At 29.6% G+C, this 21,761-nt stretch overlaps 2 protein-coding genes across 6 annotated transcripts in view; both read left to right on the top strand.

Moving 5' to 3' along the window:
• Positions 1-827: 827 nt before the first annotated feature.
• On the top strand, positions 828-5,959 carry LOC111031705 (ran-binding protein 3). 2 transcript variants are annotated; one of them, XM_022311758.1, is made up of 7 exons: positions 828-949; positions 1,014-1,061; positions 2,905-2,988; positions 3,964-4,128; positions 4,784-5,106; positions 5,172-5,474; positions 5,543-5,959. In XM_022311758.1, exons 1-7 carry the CDS (start codon positions 934-936, stop codon positions 5,765-5,767), a joined length of 1,164 nt encoding a protein of 387 aa, XP_022167450.1. In that variant the 5' UTR covers positions 828-933; the 3' UTR covers positions 5,768-5,959. The 2 variants fall into 2 exon arrangements, with proteins under 2 accessions (XP_022167450.1, XP_022167451.1); XM_022311759.1 differs by having other exon boundaries at positions 831-944.
• Positions 5,960-11,150: 5,191 nt separating this feature from the next.
• The window catches only part of LOC111031716 (putative protein kinase C delta type homolog), a 25,797-nt gene continuing 15,186 nt past the window's right edge, over positions 11,151-21,761 (top strand). The window contains exons 1-6 of one of the 4 annotated variants that reach the window (XM_022311774.1): positions 11,151-11,169; positions 13,425-13,708; positions 15,928-16,006; positions 17,689-17,842; positions 17,973-18,004; positions 18,149-18,234. In XM_022311774.1, the coding sequence (XP_022167466.1) occupies positions 13,586-13,708; positions 15,928-16,006; positions 17,689-17,842; positions 17,973-18,004; positions 18,149-18,234 (474 nt within the window). In that variant the 5' untranslated portion in view covers positions 11,151-11,169; positions 13,425-13,585. Of the gene's footprint in view, positions 11,170-12,827; positions 13,325-13,424; positions 13,709-15,927; positions 16,007-17,688; positions 17,843-17,972; positions 18,005-18,148; positions 18,235-21,761 lie in introns of those variants that run through there. The other 3 variants (XM_022311775.1, XM_022311773.1, XM_022311776.1) reach the window with 3 other exon arrangements.

Below are 21,761 nucleotides of genomic sequence, written 5' to 3'. Positions count from 1 at the left end.
TACCGGCTGTCTAGTGTGACCAACCAACCAACGGTTTATTCTCACACAGCAGCTGCCAGCACGAAAAGTGTTTTAATTTTTGGTACACACTGTCTAGACCTCGATGTTTTTATCGGCCTGTCCTCGTCACGATAAACGGATAATGAAATTTCAGATTATTGAATTATTGTATATCAACAGTGTGCACGTTAAGTCCAACAGACTTATAAAAGTATTAACTATAAGGGAGTTTATTAAACTACTTTTTTGGTCTATGATCTATATGAATTATGAATGTATCTATAATGTTCTATGATTGTCTATCGACCTATCGTTGATTTTTAATAAAAATAGTATTAATCAGAACCACGATTTAAGATATTTCTTAGTCCGCGCTCAGAACTAATATACATATATAGTATGTTGTTCCGAATATGGTCGCACTGTTCTTGTCGTCGATCACCGATTCCGGGTTTTTTTAGCGTCTCTGACCTCTGTATAATTCTATATTCCATAATCTATAAGCGACCAACGTCCGCCGTCCATGTTCAAGCGTCTTCCCAGATCTTCAGATCTAATACATTTTTTTTTTTGCTTTTTCTAAATGTCATTGATTTTCAGTCACTCTGTGATAGACGAACGAAATAAGATTTGCACATTTTGCTAGAACAATATCGTGCTCTTCATCGAATTTTAATGGCTCAATGTATTGTAAATAATATGTAACTAAATTATATTTCGTTAATCAGCTGTTCCTTAACGTTTTTGTCGAGGACCACGGGTCACACTTGCGCTTTGATAAAACTTTCATTATACAATTTGTATTATACAAATAATTTGTTGTAGGTACTCATGTTCGTGTAGTAATTCTCAGTTGTTTAATTAAAATTGTACTATCCTTATTTTGAATTTTTGAATTAATCAAATTATTAAAAAGCAATAAGCGTTAGAATTATGTTCCTATTGTATGGTTTGTTTTTTTTATTTTAATAAATTGTAAGTAAATAACTGAAGATTCGCGATATATGTTATAGTTGGTGGTAAGCTCTCAAAAAACATGACCGAACAAGTAGAAGTTAAAGGTAAGTAATTACACCAAACAAATTGATCACTATTATGTATTAGGAAGTGAGTGACATATTTTGAATATGTTTATCGAATGTACTTAAAATGATTCGTTCATTATTATATAAATTTGATGTTGGCACCCACCTACAATAGGTATATTCATTTTGTCTAATAGAGACTACAAGGATTTTTCTATACAATTATACTTAGAAAAATAGCCTGGGTTCCTGGTTCACATTATGATATAATTTTAGGAACCTTATAGGTATTTTTATCAAAATATTGTGTCTACTCAATTGTATAAACGTATTTATTACTTCTATAAGTCCTATTTTAAGGGTCTATCTGTGACCTTATCTAGTAAGTTTTGATTAAAATATTGTAAGATTTAAATATGATGTAACTTTTTAATGGCACAATTCTATTTTTTAGATAGTGAATCAGTTTTTCAATTATTTTTTATAAAGGTACTAAATAATAAATATATATAAGCTTACAATGATTTTTATTTGTTCACTTAGCTTAGGTATTCTTAAAATAATTTAATACTACATGTTTGTTTCATGACATAACCTGCTGATAGTCAAGAGCAGTGGTTGGCAACTGGCGGCCCGCGTGTCTATTGTATATGGCCCGCTTTAAACTATACGACAACCAAATTTAATTGGATATCAAAATAAAAAATCATTTTTTATAAATATAATTGAATGTGTCTATCAGTTGTCAGTTAAATTTGTTGAAGCTTTTTCGATACTTCAATAAGAATTTAATAATCGATTTCAAGATTTGAAATGACATTCACAATATTTTCAACTACTCCTTTAATAACCTTTAATATTGATGTTGACGTTGAGCTTCAAATGGAAATAATAGATTTTGCAGCCACAAGAAATCTTAAAAGATGCATTCAAAGCATCGCCTTTACTTTTTTTCGCTGAACTTCCTGCATCATTTTCAAAAATTAAAAATACAGCTGCAAAATACTTCAGTATGTTTGGATCCACTTACGTGTGAACAGGCCTTTTCTCATATGAAAAAAATTAAAAATCCATACCGTTCACGCTTAACTGATGACCATCACCACCATGCACTTAGAGCCAACATAAGTAATTTTAATGTGAAAATTGAAAAAAGTAATAAATAATTAGCAGTTGTAATTTCCATACTTTTGTGTTATAATTATACTATTAAAAACTGTAATTTTTATGTTCTATTATTTTAACGTTTTAAATAATTATTATTTGTCATTATGAATAATTTGGAATATAAAATTTTTATTTTTGCCTGGCCCACGAACTCTTATTAATTTATGAATGTGGCCTGGGAGTCAAAAAAGGTTGCCGACCACTGGTCTAAAGAAACAAAATGTATTACCTTTGTGATGACTGATGAGTTAGGTACTTATGCTGAATATTAAAAATCAAAAGAAAATCTTTATTTTGACAATTATTAAATAGGTACAAGTATAAAATATAGATTTAAAAAAAGTTTATTACATTGCCTGATTAACAGTTTTGTTAAAATAACAATATAACCGGCTATCTTGTCATATTCACTCACAGATTTTGATTTTAATGCACATACTCAATATACTAAGTAATTATAGGTAATTTTATTGTAGTTGTTAAGATATATTCTAAATTGTATAAAAGTATAGTAGTTTCTACCTATACAATTGTTTTTAAATATATTTTATGTACATAATTATTTAAATTAATAATAACATAGGAATTCAGTTTAATTAATCAACTAATTGTATGATTTTTAGTTTGTATGTTGTAATTTTATTTATACCTGAGGCTTAAGGCTGTATAAAAAGTTCATAAGTAATAACCATTTGAATTGTAAATATTTCAGAAAATCTATTAACAAATGATCATGATACACCAGAAAGAGTGGTTAAGCCTTCTACATCAATTCCAAGATATCAACACAAATCAGGTAAATAATGTAAAAAAATAATAATGAAATAAAAAACTTTATATTGTCTATTTTTTGATTCTTTCCAATACTTCTTTAAAAGTCTCATACCAGCCCAAATTATCTTGAATATTCTTCTGTAGCTGCAGTGGTCGCTACATTTCAAGAGTTTCTATTTTTTTTTTTACGTTTCAATGCTATAAAGCATTTTACTTCCAACATATATTTTTGGAAGATTTTTTATGACACGTAGGCTAATATGTCTTGAAGTAATAAGTACAATTTTCAATTCAATGCTTTTTTAGCTTGACACACTCGTTTTATATTTTTTTTTAAATTTTTTTTTTCCTTCTCCCACCTGTACTTACGATATTCCCCAAGTATGTAAATTTGCTCTATTATTAGGTTTCCTCATAGATGTATTCTTCTCCTTAGCATTATTACTTATGCTACAAATAGGAACTTAAATCTTTTTCTTGTTATTTTCATTTAAGTTTATTAAACTTTGTTTCTTCCATAGTTCCTATGTACAAATTAACAATTAATTTAAAAAAAAAAATAATAATTATAATATTTTGCTCCTAGTTATTGGACATTAACTNCATATTTCGTGCATATCACTATTTAATATTAATTGATATTTTTGAAAACAAAATACAAATTTGAAATTACAAATAATTTATCGTTATTATGGATTTACTTTGAATTATATAAATATGTATATTAATGATATAATTTATAAAAATGTCTGTAGTGGCTCTGTACAAGATAATAGAATACTACGGATTTCGGGGGGGGCACGTGCCCCCGGTGCCCCCCCCTTGGCTACGGCACTGAATTGAAGTTATGCGACTTAACATAATATTTAAGTTCAAATATTTCAAATAAAATTTTATGAAAATTATTGTTTTTAATTTTTTGATTGTATCTAGTGTATTAAATTAAATTTGTATGATTTTAAATATTTATATAATTGTTATTTTTACTATTTTGTAGATAGCCAGACCAACAGTCCGATGTTTTTACGCCCATCATTATTGCCATCTTCCTCATCATTTGCTTTTGAGATAGGTCAAAGAAAACCGGATACTCCGAGACCTACTTCTAAGTCATTCTGTTTAAATCCATCTAGATTAAGTTTAAACACATCCACATCCACTCGTAAGTTGGTCATTGATTTTAAATAATTGATTAAGTGAATTATTTATTTATTTTTGTATGACTTATAAAGAAAAATATGAACATCAATAAAAGAATAAAATCTTAATTTTACACATAGTATAATATTATGTTATGCTACCTGTCTGTTTAGTAATTTCAGTATCTGGTGATGTCTGCCACCATTGTCAGGTTTTTTATCCAACCACTGGTTTATGATCCGTTCCTTCCTGTAGTTACATTTTCAATATCGCAGAGTTTTAATTTATACATTAGGCTATTGCATCTTTCTTTCCCCGTACGAAACCTGTTTAACTTCACCCACTGTTTTCTGTGGTATAGAAAATTTTTGTTTTTAGGGTAGACCTGGTTGGTACTAGTATTAAAGATAATTATTCTACTATTCTAATTCAGAACATAATATTCTTAAATTATTTTATCAATATCACTAATCTAGAGCTGTAGATATCTGCAGAATTTCTTACGCTTCCCATATAACATTTTCTATAAAATATTTTACCAAAATAACAGAATATTTAAGATTATAGATATAGACCAAATGACTGTTGAATAGACTTAAGAAATTTTGAGTGCATTGAAAAACAAATTAAAAAAATATCGTATATTAAGAAGTATTTTATTATTTTATAAAACATAGCAAAAACTTCAAGTTCTTCCAATCAAAATGATACAGAAACAGAAGAAACACAGTCTAAAAAAGAGGTGCCTATTCCATCACCTCCAGCTGTATTTGGTGCTGTTATTACCAAAAATCGCACACAAAAACCTGATGAAATTTCATTAGCTAGTGGTTTTATATTTGGTCAAAATCTTCATGAACGTGTAGAATTAAATAAAGAAGCTGATTCAACTTCAGAAGATGATAAGAAACCTAACGATACTCAAGAAGCTGAAGTTTCATCATCTTCAAATGTTATATCTCCTTCATTTGGAAATCTTAAAAATGACGAACCTAACGAAGTATTATTATTATATAAGTATTTATATTTGTATGCAACTTAAACTATTGCATTTTTATTTTTTAGAATGGCAGACTAGATGAAACTGTAGAAGAATCTAAAAGAAGATTGGTGGAAGCTGCTAAAGAATATGAAGAATCACGTGCAACGAAACGAAAGTATGAAGAAGTTGATTGTATGACTGGAGAGGAAAATGATGTAAACGTATTTCAGCTAAATATATGTAAACTATATGTATATGATAATGCTAAATCCAACTGGGTGGAAAAAGGACGTGGACAACTACGTGTAAATGATATGGACGGAGGGCAGTCGTCAAGAGTAGTTATGCGAAGTAATGGAAACCTTAAAGTTATTTTGAACACTAAGGTAATATTTTAAATTGATTAAAACTGTTAGTTATTATGATTATTTATTTTTATTACATTTTTCTTTAGATTTGGGCAGACATGAAAGTTGAAAAAGTTAGTGAAAAAAGTGTTAGGCTCACTGCATTTGAAGAAGATTCAATTAAAGTGTTTCTTGTTCTTGGGCCTGCTAAAAGTATTGATGAATTTATACATGTATTACTGACGCGTGTAGAAAGACATAAAGAAGCGGATAGAAAAAGGAATCCTACTTCCAGCAAAGATGAAGATTCATTAGAGGGTACACTTGTCTAATATGCTGATAATATTATTTTTATCATAAAAATCAATATAAATAATATTTATGGTGAAAAATATTTTATTTCAGTTTTTTCCACAAAATATAATATGTTGTATTTATATAATTATATTTAAGAATAATCCATTTATAAGCAATCATAAATTTCGTATACCAGAAAAAAATACATTAAAAGTATTGTTAATGACTTTTATGATATTATTTATTTTCTGTTTTATTTGCTCAAGTTCCAATTAGAACTATTAATCAATTGTTACATTGTTCAATGTAGTTAAAAATGTATTTTACTAGTGCAGAATCAAGTTTAAAAGACAGATTTTGTACAAATTATTTGACATTTGTTGATTGAACTACATTTTAAATAGAGGTTTACTCATCAGATGTCAATCTAAAAAGTAACATTTAAATTTGACATGTTTTTCCTATTGTGTATTTAATTGGCTATGGCTATTTTCGCTGAAGCTATTAATATCGATAAAAAAAGATTATGTACCTGGCAAAACTATGTCCTAACTCGGTTGACATGGCTTAATTAAAATCTATATATTGGTATGATTGGAGAAATAGTTGTATCAGTTATTTTTATTCAATTAAGAGGACAAAGAAAAACATTTAAATTCATTTTTCAATCCCATACAAGCTAAACAAGCTAAGCCTTGTTTAATTAACTTGATTAATGAATGACCTAAGAATGTGATTTTATATTCAATGTAAAGTATATTGTAGAGACCCTAGATAATCTATTTGCACTACTTTAAAAGTCAAATACAAAGTGAATTATAAAATAAAAACCAACATTATGTCATACCCTCAAAAATATTACTCTCTATCGTTTTTATAATGCTTAATTTTACTCCAAGATTACTCAAAAACATAAAAAAAAATGATTCTGCTTAAATACGTTTTGTCTATATTGTATGTGGGCCAGAGAGGGAAAACAAATATTGGCATCCTCTTAACATAGACTATTTTATAATATAAAGAATTAAAAGTTAGGTTTGAGGAGGGGCTTTATAAAATATAAACAAAGAAAAACAAAAATGTATTATAATATTCATAATCCAAGTTAAAGTTAAAATAAATAATAAGTCATTTTTAAAAAGATTAATTCAGAAGACGCTGTACCCATATGTGTAGTATCCGTCTTGCAAGTGTACATGTTTAGTGTGGGATAGAACCATTTAGGCTGTAGTGATAGTTAAGACTCCAAATTCATAAACAATAAAGTTGAGAACATTATCTGTGAAATTTTATTATTATTTTTTTGATATCACTTTTACGAAATAAGTTCTTATTGTTTCAAAATTCATTATTTTTGTATTTCCTAAACTTATCTTGTACAACTTTTTTTGTGCTTCCGATATTGAAAAAAATAACCAATGTTTTACAGCAAAATGTCGCCTTTTCATGTGGTGAAAATTTCAATTCTTAGTTTAAGAGTTGATGACTAGCCTTAATATTGGTTCTTTCCCGCAGAAAACAAGTTTTTGCCACCAATGATTTACATTTGTAAGACGGGACAACACATGAGAGTGTAGCGTCCTCTTAAGTTAATTTTTATAAAATAACTTCTGAAATCACTTCTTTGTTGTGTGAAAAAATTAACAGATTATATGTACACGTTTATGCAATTTGATATGGTACCAAATCTTTTGAAAAATTGATATGATTTTTTTCATCACATTCTTATTACAAGAGTGAATGATCTATCATTCAATTTTGAGGTAGAAATAAATTCTAGGGTTAAGACTTATGATATTTTTTCTTTGCTTAAGTTACTATATTACTCAACTGTTACATTTTTGATGCGATATAAGATGTATTCTACGAATCCATAATTAAATTTAAACATTGATTTTGTACAAGCTATATTTGACATTTGTTCATTATTCAAGAATCTAGAAGATCGTTTTACATAGAACAAAATATTAGTAGGGAACACGTGTTTCCAGATGTTTATAATTGGTTGAAAGTTGTTTTAAACACTTCATGAGCTCTGCTAATTTTGAAGGAGCTACTCATTAGTCATTGAAGTGCTGTCTTAAAACCTGGCTAAGACCTAGACGAGGATGCTACACTCCCTTGTGTTATCTCTATCTTACAAACTCATAATGTACCAAAATGTACATTCTGAATAATGTAATGCTCTTAGGGTTGATTCCCCAGCTCACCGTGTCGTGTAGAGTTTAATATATTCAACATGTAGGTAACGTGTGACCAGCATTTTGTTACCTATGTATTGAATGTGCGGAACACTTTATGACACGACGAGGTGTGTCGGTGTGAATCCACCTTTAATTTTAAAGCGAGCTATTAGTATTTAAAAATGCCAAACGTCTTATACATTTTAAAATGAGCATAACTCCCTTTAAAATTTTAAATACAAAAAAAACCTAATCGAGATTCACTAGAAAATTTGATAATATGACAATTCACTCAAATATTAAATAGACAGAGTTAGCTAATTGATCATGTAGAATTGTAGAACGTTTATTATGCTAAGTTATATTGTGTTTGTAAGAAAGAGAGAGCTTGCGCTTGTAGATACAAGACTCCTCTGAGGATGCTACATCACGCGTTTGATGTCTCGTCTTTTAAGACGAAGGTCTTACCAACATAGCAAATTTTAGTTCACTATTTTGAATAGTATGCCGTTAGATTTGATATTGGAGTGAATTCAAGTAATATCAAACTTTTAGGTAAGAACATTATTTATGCTTAAGCGTCGGTGGATTTTCGATATTTTCATTTTCAAGTAAGATACGAGTTACCTATGTGAAATAACCCAAATAAAAAATGTTCATATCTCGCTTGAAAATTAAAGTATCCAAATATCCGCCGACGCTTAAACATAGATAATGTTCTTACCTAAAAGTTTGATAATAGGTCAATTCACTCTAATATCAAAACTAACAGCACACTATTGAAACTAGTGAACGAAAATGTTCTATGTCGTACGTGTGTAAGACGGAGACAACAAATGCACGGGACGGGTAGCGCCCACGTAAGACATGTATCAAGTTACAGTGTTTCACAGACTTATAAATATTAAAAGATATTGACAGAAATATTGATATTAAAAAAATTAGAATAAAGAAATAAAATTACTGTTACCCAGTAAAATACATACCTAGTTTACAACAGTTAAACATGTCCAAAGCAATTGTTTTAACTAGTTCAGTGGCGTGGCGACAAGATTTTATAGTAGGGGCTAATATATTTTTTTGGTACCCACCCACGTCTCACAGATTTGTATATCCCCCTCCCCACCATAATTGTATTACAAACCTCTAAAAAAGTTATTATTTTTATTTTTATTATTAACCAATTCTAAATAATAATAATAATAATAATAATAGTAAATAAGAATTCTAGAATAGTATACTGCAGTTGAATGACAAATGTCATAAAGGTAAATTAATATATTATTTACCCTTAGATATCACTCACTAACATAAGCACCCACCCACCCCTGGGTTGTACTAGGGGCGGTTGCCCCAAAAAATCTACTTCGCCACGCCACTGAACTAGTTAAAGTTAAGTTATCCTAAAATAAAAAATAACTAAGCTAAGTTAGTTACCAATTTTCATGAAAATAATAACTAAGTTAATTTAAAAGTTAAATTACTTTTTTTTAATATCTTCAACTTACTCATTAACGTTTTTTTTATTTCGTAGTATGAAAATAACTAGCTTTGGTACCTATAAGCCTATAAGGTAAAATAAATTAATAATAAAGGCACAGACTATATGATTTTATAAAATAAACAAATGTTATTATAATATTTTATTTACATCCCTGTATAATATTATAACTATTAAAGAACTGTAGAGTGTAGTTTGTAGAAAACACGGCAACGTGCTGTATACCTAGGTGGCTAGGTATAGATATCATATTATCATTGTATGTCTGTACCAGAAATTACTAATTATAGGTCCATTCTGGAAATTTTATTATTACCTATCAAGCATTAAATAAGTTATTTTATTTTTTAACTAGTTATTGCCCAGCTTTGCACATATCTTTATGAACTTAATTTGATTAAATAAATAGGTAGGTATGTTAATGTTTATGTATTAACTGTCTAGCTGTAACATTTATGTGAGTGTGTTATATGGTTCATTTAAGAATGTACCGTGTTTAAAGTGGCACACAATGGAAAGCGCCAATGGGTACTGTTGAGAGCCTTAATAAAATTAATTAAGGCTCTCTAGATAGGTACTGTGATTCATATTTTATTTTGTGCGTTCCATGTAATGTTTCCACCCACAACAATTCATTAATTTGTTCAATTACATTTTTTTCCTGGGAATATTAATTTATCACTTACCTAGTATAAATTAAAAAAATTAAATATAAAAAAATATATCATCTAAGAACATAAATTTGTGTTTCCTTTATGATTTAGGTAACTGCATTGATATTGCACGAAATGTTATTTATTTAATTATTTGCAAAGCTCATTAGGCTAAATATTTTTATTAATATTATTTTTATTTAACTAAGAAAAATGTACTTTTAAGTTATAATACTGAAAAAATGATAAAATGATACATTTTCTAAAATAAATAATTTATTTTAACGAAGAAGTTATTTTGATAAAGCTTTAATGCTTCAGCGTACGATCGTAAAGAATTAGTTTTTGGGGACTCCTTATACGTGCAGAGTTAGTGGAACTGAATTCAGCTGCGTCCCTCCCACTTTAACCCCTGATAATGAACATTCTAATTATTAAAATGAGGTATGGTATTCGCATAGGCGCAATTTGGAGGTGCTTAACACCCCCAATTTTGAAATTAACCTAACCAAATTTGTTCATACTAATTTACATTTTAATAGTTATTAATTTTGTTATGCAGGTATCAACAATCATAAGATATTATGAAAAAAGGGGCTTCAGCACCACCAGTTTTTTCATTGAAATTGAGCCCAGGCATTTGTATTCGGTAGATGGATGAGCATCATATAGGTAATTAATAATTATTTACTACCCTCAATATTTGAGCTCTAGTTGCGCTTGTAAGTAATCAACCATCACTCAGTAAGTACCTATTCACATTACCCGTAAACACTAATGCCTGCTATATCATACTATAGTGGTCCACACTCCACAAAGGTACTCACATGAGTTTTGGCAAAACTCCATGTCACGAAAATATTCTTTTCATCATCTTATACCAAAGCGGGCAAATACTATCAGTAAACTAATGTTTACATGGTTAAAGGAATTAATAACCAAGTCCCTGAGGAGGGTGCAGCAGTGGCGTAACTAAAACTTCGATTGCCCGTGGCAAAAAAATCCAGCGGGCCCTTGGGCCTTGGTCTTACAAATTTGTAATATGAAGAGCATGCACTTACTCAGACAATTTATATCTAGACTCACCCTTGTTATAAAAGGTAATAAATGATTAAAAACATATTTATTATACTATTATGAATAATATGATCATTTTTTATTACACATTAGAATATGTATCTCATTTTTTAAATAATGTAAATAACCACTTATCTTAGGTAGTTTTTAAACTTTTTCTTGTTCTTCTATTTTTTTACGCTTTTCATAGCCACTAGGTATTTTTTTCGACATGATCACAATATTAATTATTTGGTTCAACGAGTGACGACTGACGACAGAATTTAACTAGAACTTAGTTTTATTAATAACTAAAATTCTGTAATAACGATAATCTGTTTTTTTTTTAAAGCGTTACATTTTTTGAAAGATCCTCCCCGGCCTTCTGGGGCGCTGGGCCCGTGGCACTTGCCCGTCATGCCACCCTATTGGTATGCCACTGGGGTGCAGGTTAACTCTATTTCCGGATCTTCCCTTCAAAATCACAACTTGGTCACGTACCCCCAGCATGGAGAATGATATAAATTCATCTATTTGGAGTATAGCCTAAGATATTCGCATAACAAATTTTAAATTACCAATGTGTATCAAATTTTATCTTTTCTAAGTTTATTTTATTTATAATTTGACGAAGTAAAAAAAAAATATCTTAAGTCTACTTCACTTTCAACAAGCCGAGAAAAAATCGTAACTTGCCACTTACCTAGCTGAGACCGATTAATAGATATAAAAATCATGACTAAATAATCAAATTAATATTCTATTTTGCTATGATAAAAATGGATTTACTACGATTGTGTATGTTAAATTGTCTATCTATAACACCGTGAATTTGTAAGTTGTATATATCTAGGCCCTAGGATGTAAGCCATAAGCGTTTTATTATATTTAATATTTATAATAAGATTTATTGGGCATTGTACAATTACATTTAAAGAATAACGAGTTTAATGGCCCAAATTCCCACTGAGGATAACCTCTTATTGGTGAAATTGGAGTATTAATAATAATAATTAAGATAATATAAACATAAAGCGAACAGTAAAAATAAATTCAATTCAATTAACATTTATATTATTTCATACTGTTATTATATGAAATAAAGCCCGTAATATTAGTATAATGTATTAAGTATTAACCTTAAACCTGCTTATGCAGTTATGCCACGAACTTTACTTACGCATCGACCCTACGTGTCCGTTATGAACTATACAATTCAAACGTGAGCACTTACTGTTTATCTGTTTATAAGTCACATAATATAATATAATTTTATTATACTTGTACATGTATAAAAACACTACCTACATGGCTACATGTCAACAATTATGCTTTGCACTTGATTACTTGGCGTAGACAGTATTTTGAAATAAGGAAGGGGGGGCTGTTAAGTACAAATAAAACAAGTTTTTTACAGTTTTCGTCTATACATCATACAACTAGGTATTGGGGGAGGGGAGGAAATGGGTTTAAACACCCAAAACCCCACTGTTTACACCACTGATTACTTGAAAAGATATTGCGAAAAAAGGGGTCATGCGTGGATGTATAGTGTATACGCGTGAGTAATGCTGCAAGCTGTCGCCGGCATGCATCATGTCTTCCATCGGGTAACACCATAGGTGGGGGCGCTAAAGGGTCAGGGGAGGGGCAGGCGATGCAGCCATCGGTGTCGCAGTCAAAACAACGGGCGCGAAATTCGGCCGGCTCGTACTCCAGTCATGATGCGACCGCGGTTCATCCGAGAATTTCTATTTTTAAAACGCGCGCGACCGACCACTGCACGACTGTCGTCGTCGCCGTCGCCGTCGTTGTGTACGCGTGTCTCGTTTTTTGTATTAATATTATAATAGTCCTATTGTTATTATAACCGTATTGTGCATAATGTATAATCACGCAACAACAATTATTAACATAATAATAATCGGACTGCAAAAGGACGTATAGGTTACCTACTACATAATATATGCTGTACACAGCTCGTTAATAAATTATAAAAATCCACTGTCGGCGGCGTAATAATAATCACATATTAAAATAAAAAAATTCGCTGCTCCCTTCCACATCTATCCACCCACCCCATTGGCATTGCGGACCGAAAATAATCAGCCATAGATTTTAAATCGTGACCTATAAACAGAAGAGGTCTCATCGACTTGGGCACACGCTACTTCAATTATATCGCGTACATCGTCGGCGGTAATACATACCTTTAAGCAATAACTGACGTTTTTTTCTAATATTGATTTTTGTATCGTAATATTAATATATTTTATACTATTATAAAATATTACTTTAGGTAGAAAGAAGGTGTTCGAGGAAGGTTAGATAAGATATAGGTATATATATTAAGCGTGCAGGTGGTCGGCTGCTCGCGCTAAAATATAAAATAGAGACGCCGGGCGGGCACGAAGTTGGTCCGCAGCTGATGAGGGCCGGAGCACCTTCGGTAGTCGCAGAATGAGAATACAACACTCCGACATCACGATGATGTTCACCGGCAATAGGAAGAGGAGTTGTAGTAACAACTCACAAAAACGGCAGACATCGGACAACCGGTCCCGCAGCAACCACCGTTCTGAGGTAATACATCAAATCTAATAAAATATATTTACCCTCAACGAAAACAACGATAAATAAACATATTTATATGTCAGAGTGAGGTAAGGGGAGAGACACGATGCCTGTGTAATCCATAAGTCCATATGGTTTTCAATATCTACCATTTCGGGAGGTTTGATGCAGTTATAGTCTGTTTCGCGGTATTTTCTTTAGAAGTAAACTCGTACCTATATATATATATATTATATATAAACAAATTGGCGTCATAATGACAACATTTATCTTTGGAGTTTGGACCTATTATAGTTGAGTTATACTATAATATTGAGATACAATACCATAAATTCGAGTTTAATTTTAGCTAACATAATGGTTAAGTCGTATAACCATCAACACTATATATAGTCTAAGTTTATACATAAAGTTTATAGTTACCTATTATTTTAAGTAATTAAGAATGTGTGAATGGTGTTTGAATTTTGAGGGGATAAATTCTAACGTGAATAAGATACATGTCAAAAAACATTGAAAATTAATTTCCTTTTTAGCGGAACAGCCACTATGAAATTCAATTGTCATTAAGATAAATTACTAAATGCGAATATTCCCAAAACTGAAGAGAGCTGTAAAAAAAAAAATATTAGAATGAAATTTTCTCACGATCAGTCAAATCAAAGCATAAAAATCATTGAGGTGGCATGAGGCCCCAAGCTCACATTAAGGAGGCTTTTTACCGGAGCATTGCCGCTATGGTTTTTGCGGCTATGCAGGTCACGGCGGGCGAATCTATCGTTTGATGTATATTTTATTATGATGTTGGTTATACTTTATTATTTCACGTGAAAAATTAATATGATATTATAACTATAATAATAATAATATGACGACGCGGCGCGCACACCGCCGATGAAAATATTCGGACGATCCTCGGATGAGCCGGCGGACAAAAATAGAACGAAGACGAACGGACGGATATACTGCCGCGCCCACTTCGCCACTGTTCGGCACCGCTCCTACGTATGTTACAACACAATAATAATGCAGTGGCGGTGGCGGTGCCGCCGCCGCCGAACGCGTCATGTTATAAACGGGAAACGGCTCAGAAGGGACCTACCTTCAAGAGGTTTGAAATGCGCGCGCGTTTCTTACGGTTCGTGAATAAAGACGGACGCCGCCCGCTGCACCGCCCCCAGCACCGTTTACTAATAATTACTAAAATATTATGATAATTATATTGTGCAGTAGGTGGACGAACACCGGCTTAAAGTCTTGTTACCGCTACCATAGTAGGTTTATATTTTAGCCGATTATATTTTGTATCACACTCCTTTGCGTGGGCACATCCGAAATTTGGGCCGAGTGTTAGGAAAATGCTAGTTTATAGGATTGGAAAAAAGTAAAATTTTGACCGATCGACATTTGTTTCTTTCATTTTTAGAAAAATGCGTAGGTACTGCATTATTTTTTTTTTTTATCTCACGAAAACAAGTCATTTTCAATTTTGTTTTCCGTTTTGATCGTTTTATAATATAGTAAAACATTTAAATATTATATTAAACTATCCTAGTATCACGCTACTGCAGTTGCGCACAAATGAGGTAATGCACTATGACGCGAATTATTTGATACCTATTATAAATGATGAGTTTCTCTTTTCCATGATCGATTCTGTATTTCTGCACAATAAATGCTAGTATATTATACTCATAACGATTAACGATTATTGAGTGGTAAGAATTTGCTAAACAGATGAAATCACCGTGACACGTCTAAGTCACCATATATATATTTATATATAACTAATAAGACAATAATTATTCTTTTACGTAAATTTTATATAGTATACAATTTAATATGGGCGTAGAATTACCGCATGGAAAAGCCCCCCCTTCGAGTGACTTTATGGAGTGCACATATACAAACATTAGTATACAATTACGCATATAACAACGACTTCTATAGGACTGTACACAAGAAAGGTTTAGATTTTAGGTGTACCTTAAAGGCTAAAGTACCCAAAGTTAAAGTATAATTATTTAAGTGAATATGGAAAATGGACGTAAATAAAGACATTAAATAATTACTTATATCCTTAATTATATTTTATACCTTCCGGCTTCCAACAACAGGTTTTTGTTTAATGGAAATTATTATGATATAAAATAATAAATTGTACATTTGACACTAAAATATTATGTTATTCCTTCATTAATTATGATTATGTTTTGATTAACTTATAGAGCAGAGGCCGAAGTAAAATTCCACAAGGGTTACTTCCTACTAGTTACAATTTAGCTGATGGAGATTTAGCAGATAGTTGTAAGTATATATAATGAATGCTGCAGAGTATACAACTTAATATATTTTTTTATCAAACAAAGATTTTATTTCTCCGGGTCGTTAGTTTTAACGAAAGTGGACTATTCTATAAGTCTATAAAATAAAAAATGATTTCTGCTTTTGATAATATCTAATGTATTAATGTAAATATTTATTTAAAATCCAAATATTGGCTTTAATATGTTCTATTTACATTAAAAATAAATGTTTATCATTGTAAATTGTAATTTACTATTTAATGGTCTTAAGACTTTATAGGTATGACTAAATTCTATATTTTTGTGTTTACCAATACTTTACTGGATTTGTTTATTGGCTCGATTTTATATAGACTTAAGCCTAAAGGAATTAAGCCAAAACCTATAGCCAATCTACTATGTTATAGACATAAGTATTATTACTTATAGTCGAAACTCGAAAGTCGAATAAATCTTAAAAATTATTAATTCATTTTACGAGTCTAAGAGTTAATATAATCAGAATTTAAAATAGATACTAAAATTTTAATTGATACAACATTTATAGTTCTTGGATTTAGATACATTAATATTAACTAGTTATAGTGACTAAGACTTCTGTAGTCACAAGCTTTGAATATTTTTCATACTGAAAGACAGTAAAAGTATATTTTTAAAATTAATACTTATTATTATTTATTTTTAATATATGAAATATTGTGGACAATGTATGTTTTAAGTGATATTCATCTGATACTAGAAATACTGTATTATAATTTATATTATTACATCTAACCTGATCATAAACTGCGTCTTCATGGAATATAAAAGTATATTACGCTACAATATACATAGTAATACAATGTTATTCGCCTATAAATGTGGGAATTATCCTAATTTTTTAGTGAATCACGTTAAGAGGATGTCGCATCCGCATGACGTGTGGTTTTCGTCTTACACATATTATGTATGATTGTATGACATAGCACATTTTCGTTCATCAGTTTTAATAATGTGCTGTTAGTTTTGATATTAGAGTGAATAAACCTATTCTCAAACTTTTAGGTAAGATCATTATCTGTGTTCTCTAGATGGTTTTAATTTTTTAGCGAGTTATGAGTATGTAAAATATTAATATTTTAATATATTCATAATTATTTTATATTATGACTTTTAGACTTTAGTTGTATGTACAACAGTATAAACGTCACGGCACAAGTACTTCTTAAGTCAAATAAGTTATAATTTAGGTAATAATAATACATTATTTTGAATTTTAAAAACATACCTACCTATTTATGTTCTATAATTATTAATTCAATTAATAGTATTTAGGAATTTGGAAACTTTTGGTTTATAATGGTATGTATTTGGTGAATAACGTTATTTCCCGTGATTTACTTTAACATGCATATCGTAGAATAATGCAAGCTTTGGATAAATAATTTATCCACAAATGAATATTTACACGGGAGTATAATATGAACCTTTTTGTATTATTATAATATGATTAAAATGGTTAAATTAATCATTTTTCTTAAAAAAGTATTGAATTATCATTGATTAATTCATGTATGCTATTTAACCATACACATATAAGATAATTATAAATAATATAATGATTTTTAAATTATAATTTACTAGTATGTATTTTAATAAATTAAAAAAATACTCGAATATAATATATGTTTTTGTTTTTTATAGTACAACAAAGAGTTGATATAGCCAGGGGCCATGCGATTACTAGAAGACGTGGTGCGATTAAACACCAAAAAGTACACATCGTAAAAGGACATAAGTTTTTAGCCAAATTTTTCAGACAACCGACGTTTTGTGCATTTTGCAAAGATTTTTTATGGTAAGAAATGAAAACTAAGATTTACCTTTATATAGGTAGATAGTAATATAGTATGTAAAATATAAAATTTAATACAGAATACAAATCTTCCTTTAAGAAATTGATTATTTGTCATTTTAATATGTTTTAGGGGTTTTGGAAAACAAGGATATCAATGTCAATGTAAGCACTAAAATTTATTTATTGTATATATGATATAATAATGATAGTTTAACCTTATGTCTTCATAGAGTTAATACATTGTTAAACTGTAAGATAATATATTCGATTAAGTTTATTTTGTTGATTCAAGTAACTTTTTTTTAGCTTGTCAAACAGCTGTACATAAAAAATGTCACGACAAACTTCTTATACAATGCCCAGGCACCGGGCGAGATACAGAAAGCACAGTGGTAAGTCAATTAAGCTACAAATGAAATATGATATTGTTATTCATTTGTTAGAAGACATACGTAAACAAAATGAATAAATGTAAAATATTTGAATTTTACAAAAAATATATGTCTTGTAAAATGGTTAGATCATAAAAAATATCAGCTTTATTATTGATGAGATGATCCCAATAGAAAGCAATTCTAAAAACTATCTTGTATATTATTGGTTGACATATTTACATTAAGCACGTGTTGACCATGTTGTCGTACTTATGAAATTACTATGGTCTATGACTAATGAAAAAACAAAGTAATAAACAAAATAATATATCAACACATGGCCGAGAGTTGTTAAATACCAGCAACAAATTACATTTAGACTTTTATCGTTTATTTATCAAACACATAATATTGAATATAAAAATTGACATATCCTTACAATTTAATTGAAACATAAATGTGTTAGTATGTTACTAATTAGTAATTTTAATAAAATATAAAGTAATTTTTAATGATATACATCTTATACAAGCTTCAATTTTTATTTGTTTTTAATTATTAATAATTAATATATTATACACATATTATAGACGCCTGCAACAACTGTAAGAAAATGTTTTAACTTCCGGGCATTGGGAAACAAAATCAGTAAATATTTTGTTCTAATAAATTAGTATTTCTTGTCACTTTTTCATATTTTTATCTAAACACATTTCATTATTTAAATGCACTAAATTGCATTCAATGTAAAATTGATTCTATGGTGTACGCACGGTTAGTATGTAGTGTTCTAATCCCCCTGACATATCTTATTTTTACAAAAAAATCGTATTTACTACTTTACTCTGTCCATCGAGAGAAGCGCCGCGCACCGACTATATCTGGTTCCCCCACTCGTCACCCTACCATAGGTGAACCGGTTTTATGAGTGTGGTAACGCAGAGGGATGCTCAAAACCGGCGTATTCTCTTGCTGGACAGAGTATACAATTTATAATAGATAAATAATAAATTGTAGAATGGCAATAACATATCGATAATCATAATTACAGTTTTTTTTTGTTGATTCAAAATATTACTAAACGTCTGTCTAATCAGCTTATCGTGTATCATCATATCGACTCCCCCAATGAAAAGGGAAGTAACTCGAATTTTATCATTTTTCAATAGAGCGATTATATTGTATCATCGAATATTATACCACATTTTGACTTTTATAACAGCCTAGAGAGGCTCTATCGAGTATAGATGACTGAGTAAAATACTCTAAACGTAGACTAAATTTGAGTTTATCTTTATAATTATATGAAAACGGTTAAGCAAAAAATAATGTAAGTGGTCTGTGATTAATCTTACCTAAGTAGGTAAAATCCAAATAAAACTAAAATCCTGCTTACGCTACCTATCGGTCATTTGTAATTTTAATACTTCTTACTATTATAAAAGTTTAAATTTTATTTTTTTAAACATTTTGCTGTTTAAAATCTGATGAGTATGGTTCTTTGTCTGATTCTTAGTAGTATATCCCTATATACGGTAACTCTTAAAATCAGTGCATTAATCTTTACCTGTATTATTATATTATTATAAGTGGTACTCGATTACTTCATTGAAACAGGTTCTAATTACTTGCATAATTTGAGTTATCCAATACTTCAAATTCAAAAGAAAAAATCTTTTTCTAGCTTTAGATAATATCAGATAGTATAATATTGAACTAATAATAATTGCCTAAATTAAAATAAATTAAACTAAACTTAATGTTTTTATATTTATTAACTGGTGGGTATTTATACATTACAGTAGGCACGTAGCCTTTCTTTGTTATCTGATTAGTATTAAATCGTTTTATTTTACCAATTGTTCTATTTTGTTGTTTCCCCGGTGCACGAAACTTTTTCTTATTATCTAATTCTTAGTTCTTAGGTGTAAATACTAAATACCATAATTATTAATAAGCTAGTTGTTTTGTTCGGGGGTGTAGTTCAATTATCAACATTGGTACATTCATAATAAATATACTATTATAAAGGAATAAATTAGAATTGAATCAAACGTTAGTTAATAGGTATATTTTGTCAAATGTTAACACTATTAAAAATGTGTAATATGCATATTTCAACAAAGATAAAATTGGCTTAAATTTTAGATATTTTAAAAACCACTAAAAAGTAGGTGTAAAAGTTCCAACAGGACATAATTTATGTAATAATTTTTTAAGTTGAAAATGGCACTTATAATTCTAAGAACCGAGATAGACCTCATGTAATGGAACATATTATTGCATGTGTACATTATTTTATAGATATAAAGTTATGGAAAACCGAAATACGTGATAAGGATAGGTCGCGGGCAGTTGATTTTCAGTTGTAATTTGTTAGTTGAAGTTGTGTTATTGGGAAATTTGTGTGGTGCCAATATTAGTGCGTGCATTATCAATTTATCTTTTATCTTATCTAGGTAAAAAATAATTCAAATAATCTTTTTATAATCTACCTATTTAAATAAAACGGTTATTTGTGATAAATTAATATCTAGGTAATATTTTGTGATAAGATTTTCAATTTTATTTGTGTATAAAATTAATTTTTCCTATTATTTTTAGCCTATTTATTTGACCATTTTTATGTTCTATTTTAGTTATTTTTATGTATATTTATTATTTGCGTTTTACTGTAGTTAATTACATTTTCTGTTTTTATCTATAGATGAGTTGGCACATCTTTTATATATTAGTATATTACCTAGACAAATCTTAACTAAATAATTTTTAGGTTGTCTTTGCACATGTTGTGTACGTGGTGATTGGTGATTACCGATTACTGATTGATGAAGTTGTTAACTTACAGTATTGAGTATTGTATAGTGTATACTACAGTATTATCCATATTTGACTTTCATAAGTTTACGTTAAATATTAAAGTGATGCGTACAGATTTTTTTGCTATAAAAAGTTGCTGCTTTCTTCTCGTTAGTCGTTCGTATTCATAATTAATGTATTATACTATTATGTACACAGTATACCGAATGGCTAATAATATCTCATGTTATATGTCTACATATTATTTTTATAATTGTATAAATCATTATATCGGTATATCAACTGTATCTATGTTTATTTCTTTTTATTTATAAGCCCATAAAGAGTTACTAGTTCAATCTAACGAGTAACAGACTATGCAATTAGTATTGATTTTAACTACAGTAGATTGATCAATGATCACTATTCATCAACTATGTTTCGGTGAAGCGTCATATTTTAAGCAATGTCCTTACTCGATGCTGCAGGCGTTTGGTTATTTGTGTCAAGTAACTAGATCTGTTTTGCTACCAAAAGCCACCCTCAAATTTGAAAATTGAATCATTTTTACTGCTCCAAAAGGTGATGACTGACGACTGATGCAATTTTTTTGTAAAAAACACACCTTGTTTTAATCAAAACATTCATTGCTCCCTTCAGAATCCAAAAATCGAAGAAAAATGTACCTAATTAAATCAATATGAATCATGAACAATGTAATTGTTGTATACTTGTATACGATAAGA

The sequence above is a fragment of the Myzus persicae genome, unplaced genomic scaffold, assembly GCF_001856785.1.
Source record: "Myzus persicae strain clone G006 unplaced genomic scaffold, MPER_G0061.0, whole genome shotgun sequence".
NCBI lineage: Eukaryota > Metazoa > Arthropoda > Insecta > Hemiptera > Aphididae > Myzus > Myzus persicae.
Note: the sequence above shows the minus strand (reverse complement) of the source record. Positions and strands in the feature narration are given on the sequence as shown.

Coding starts and splice junctions, on each gene's coding strand:
- LOC111031705 (XM_022311758.1), top strand. Junction 2,989..3,963: donor AAGATATCAACACAAATCAG/GTAAATAATGTA, acceptor ACTATTTTGTAG/ATAGCCAGACCAACAGTCCG. Junction 5,107..5,171: donor AAAATGACGAACCTAACGAA/GTATTATTATTA, acceptor TTTATTTTTTAG/AATGGCAGACTAGATGAAAC.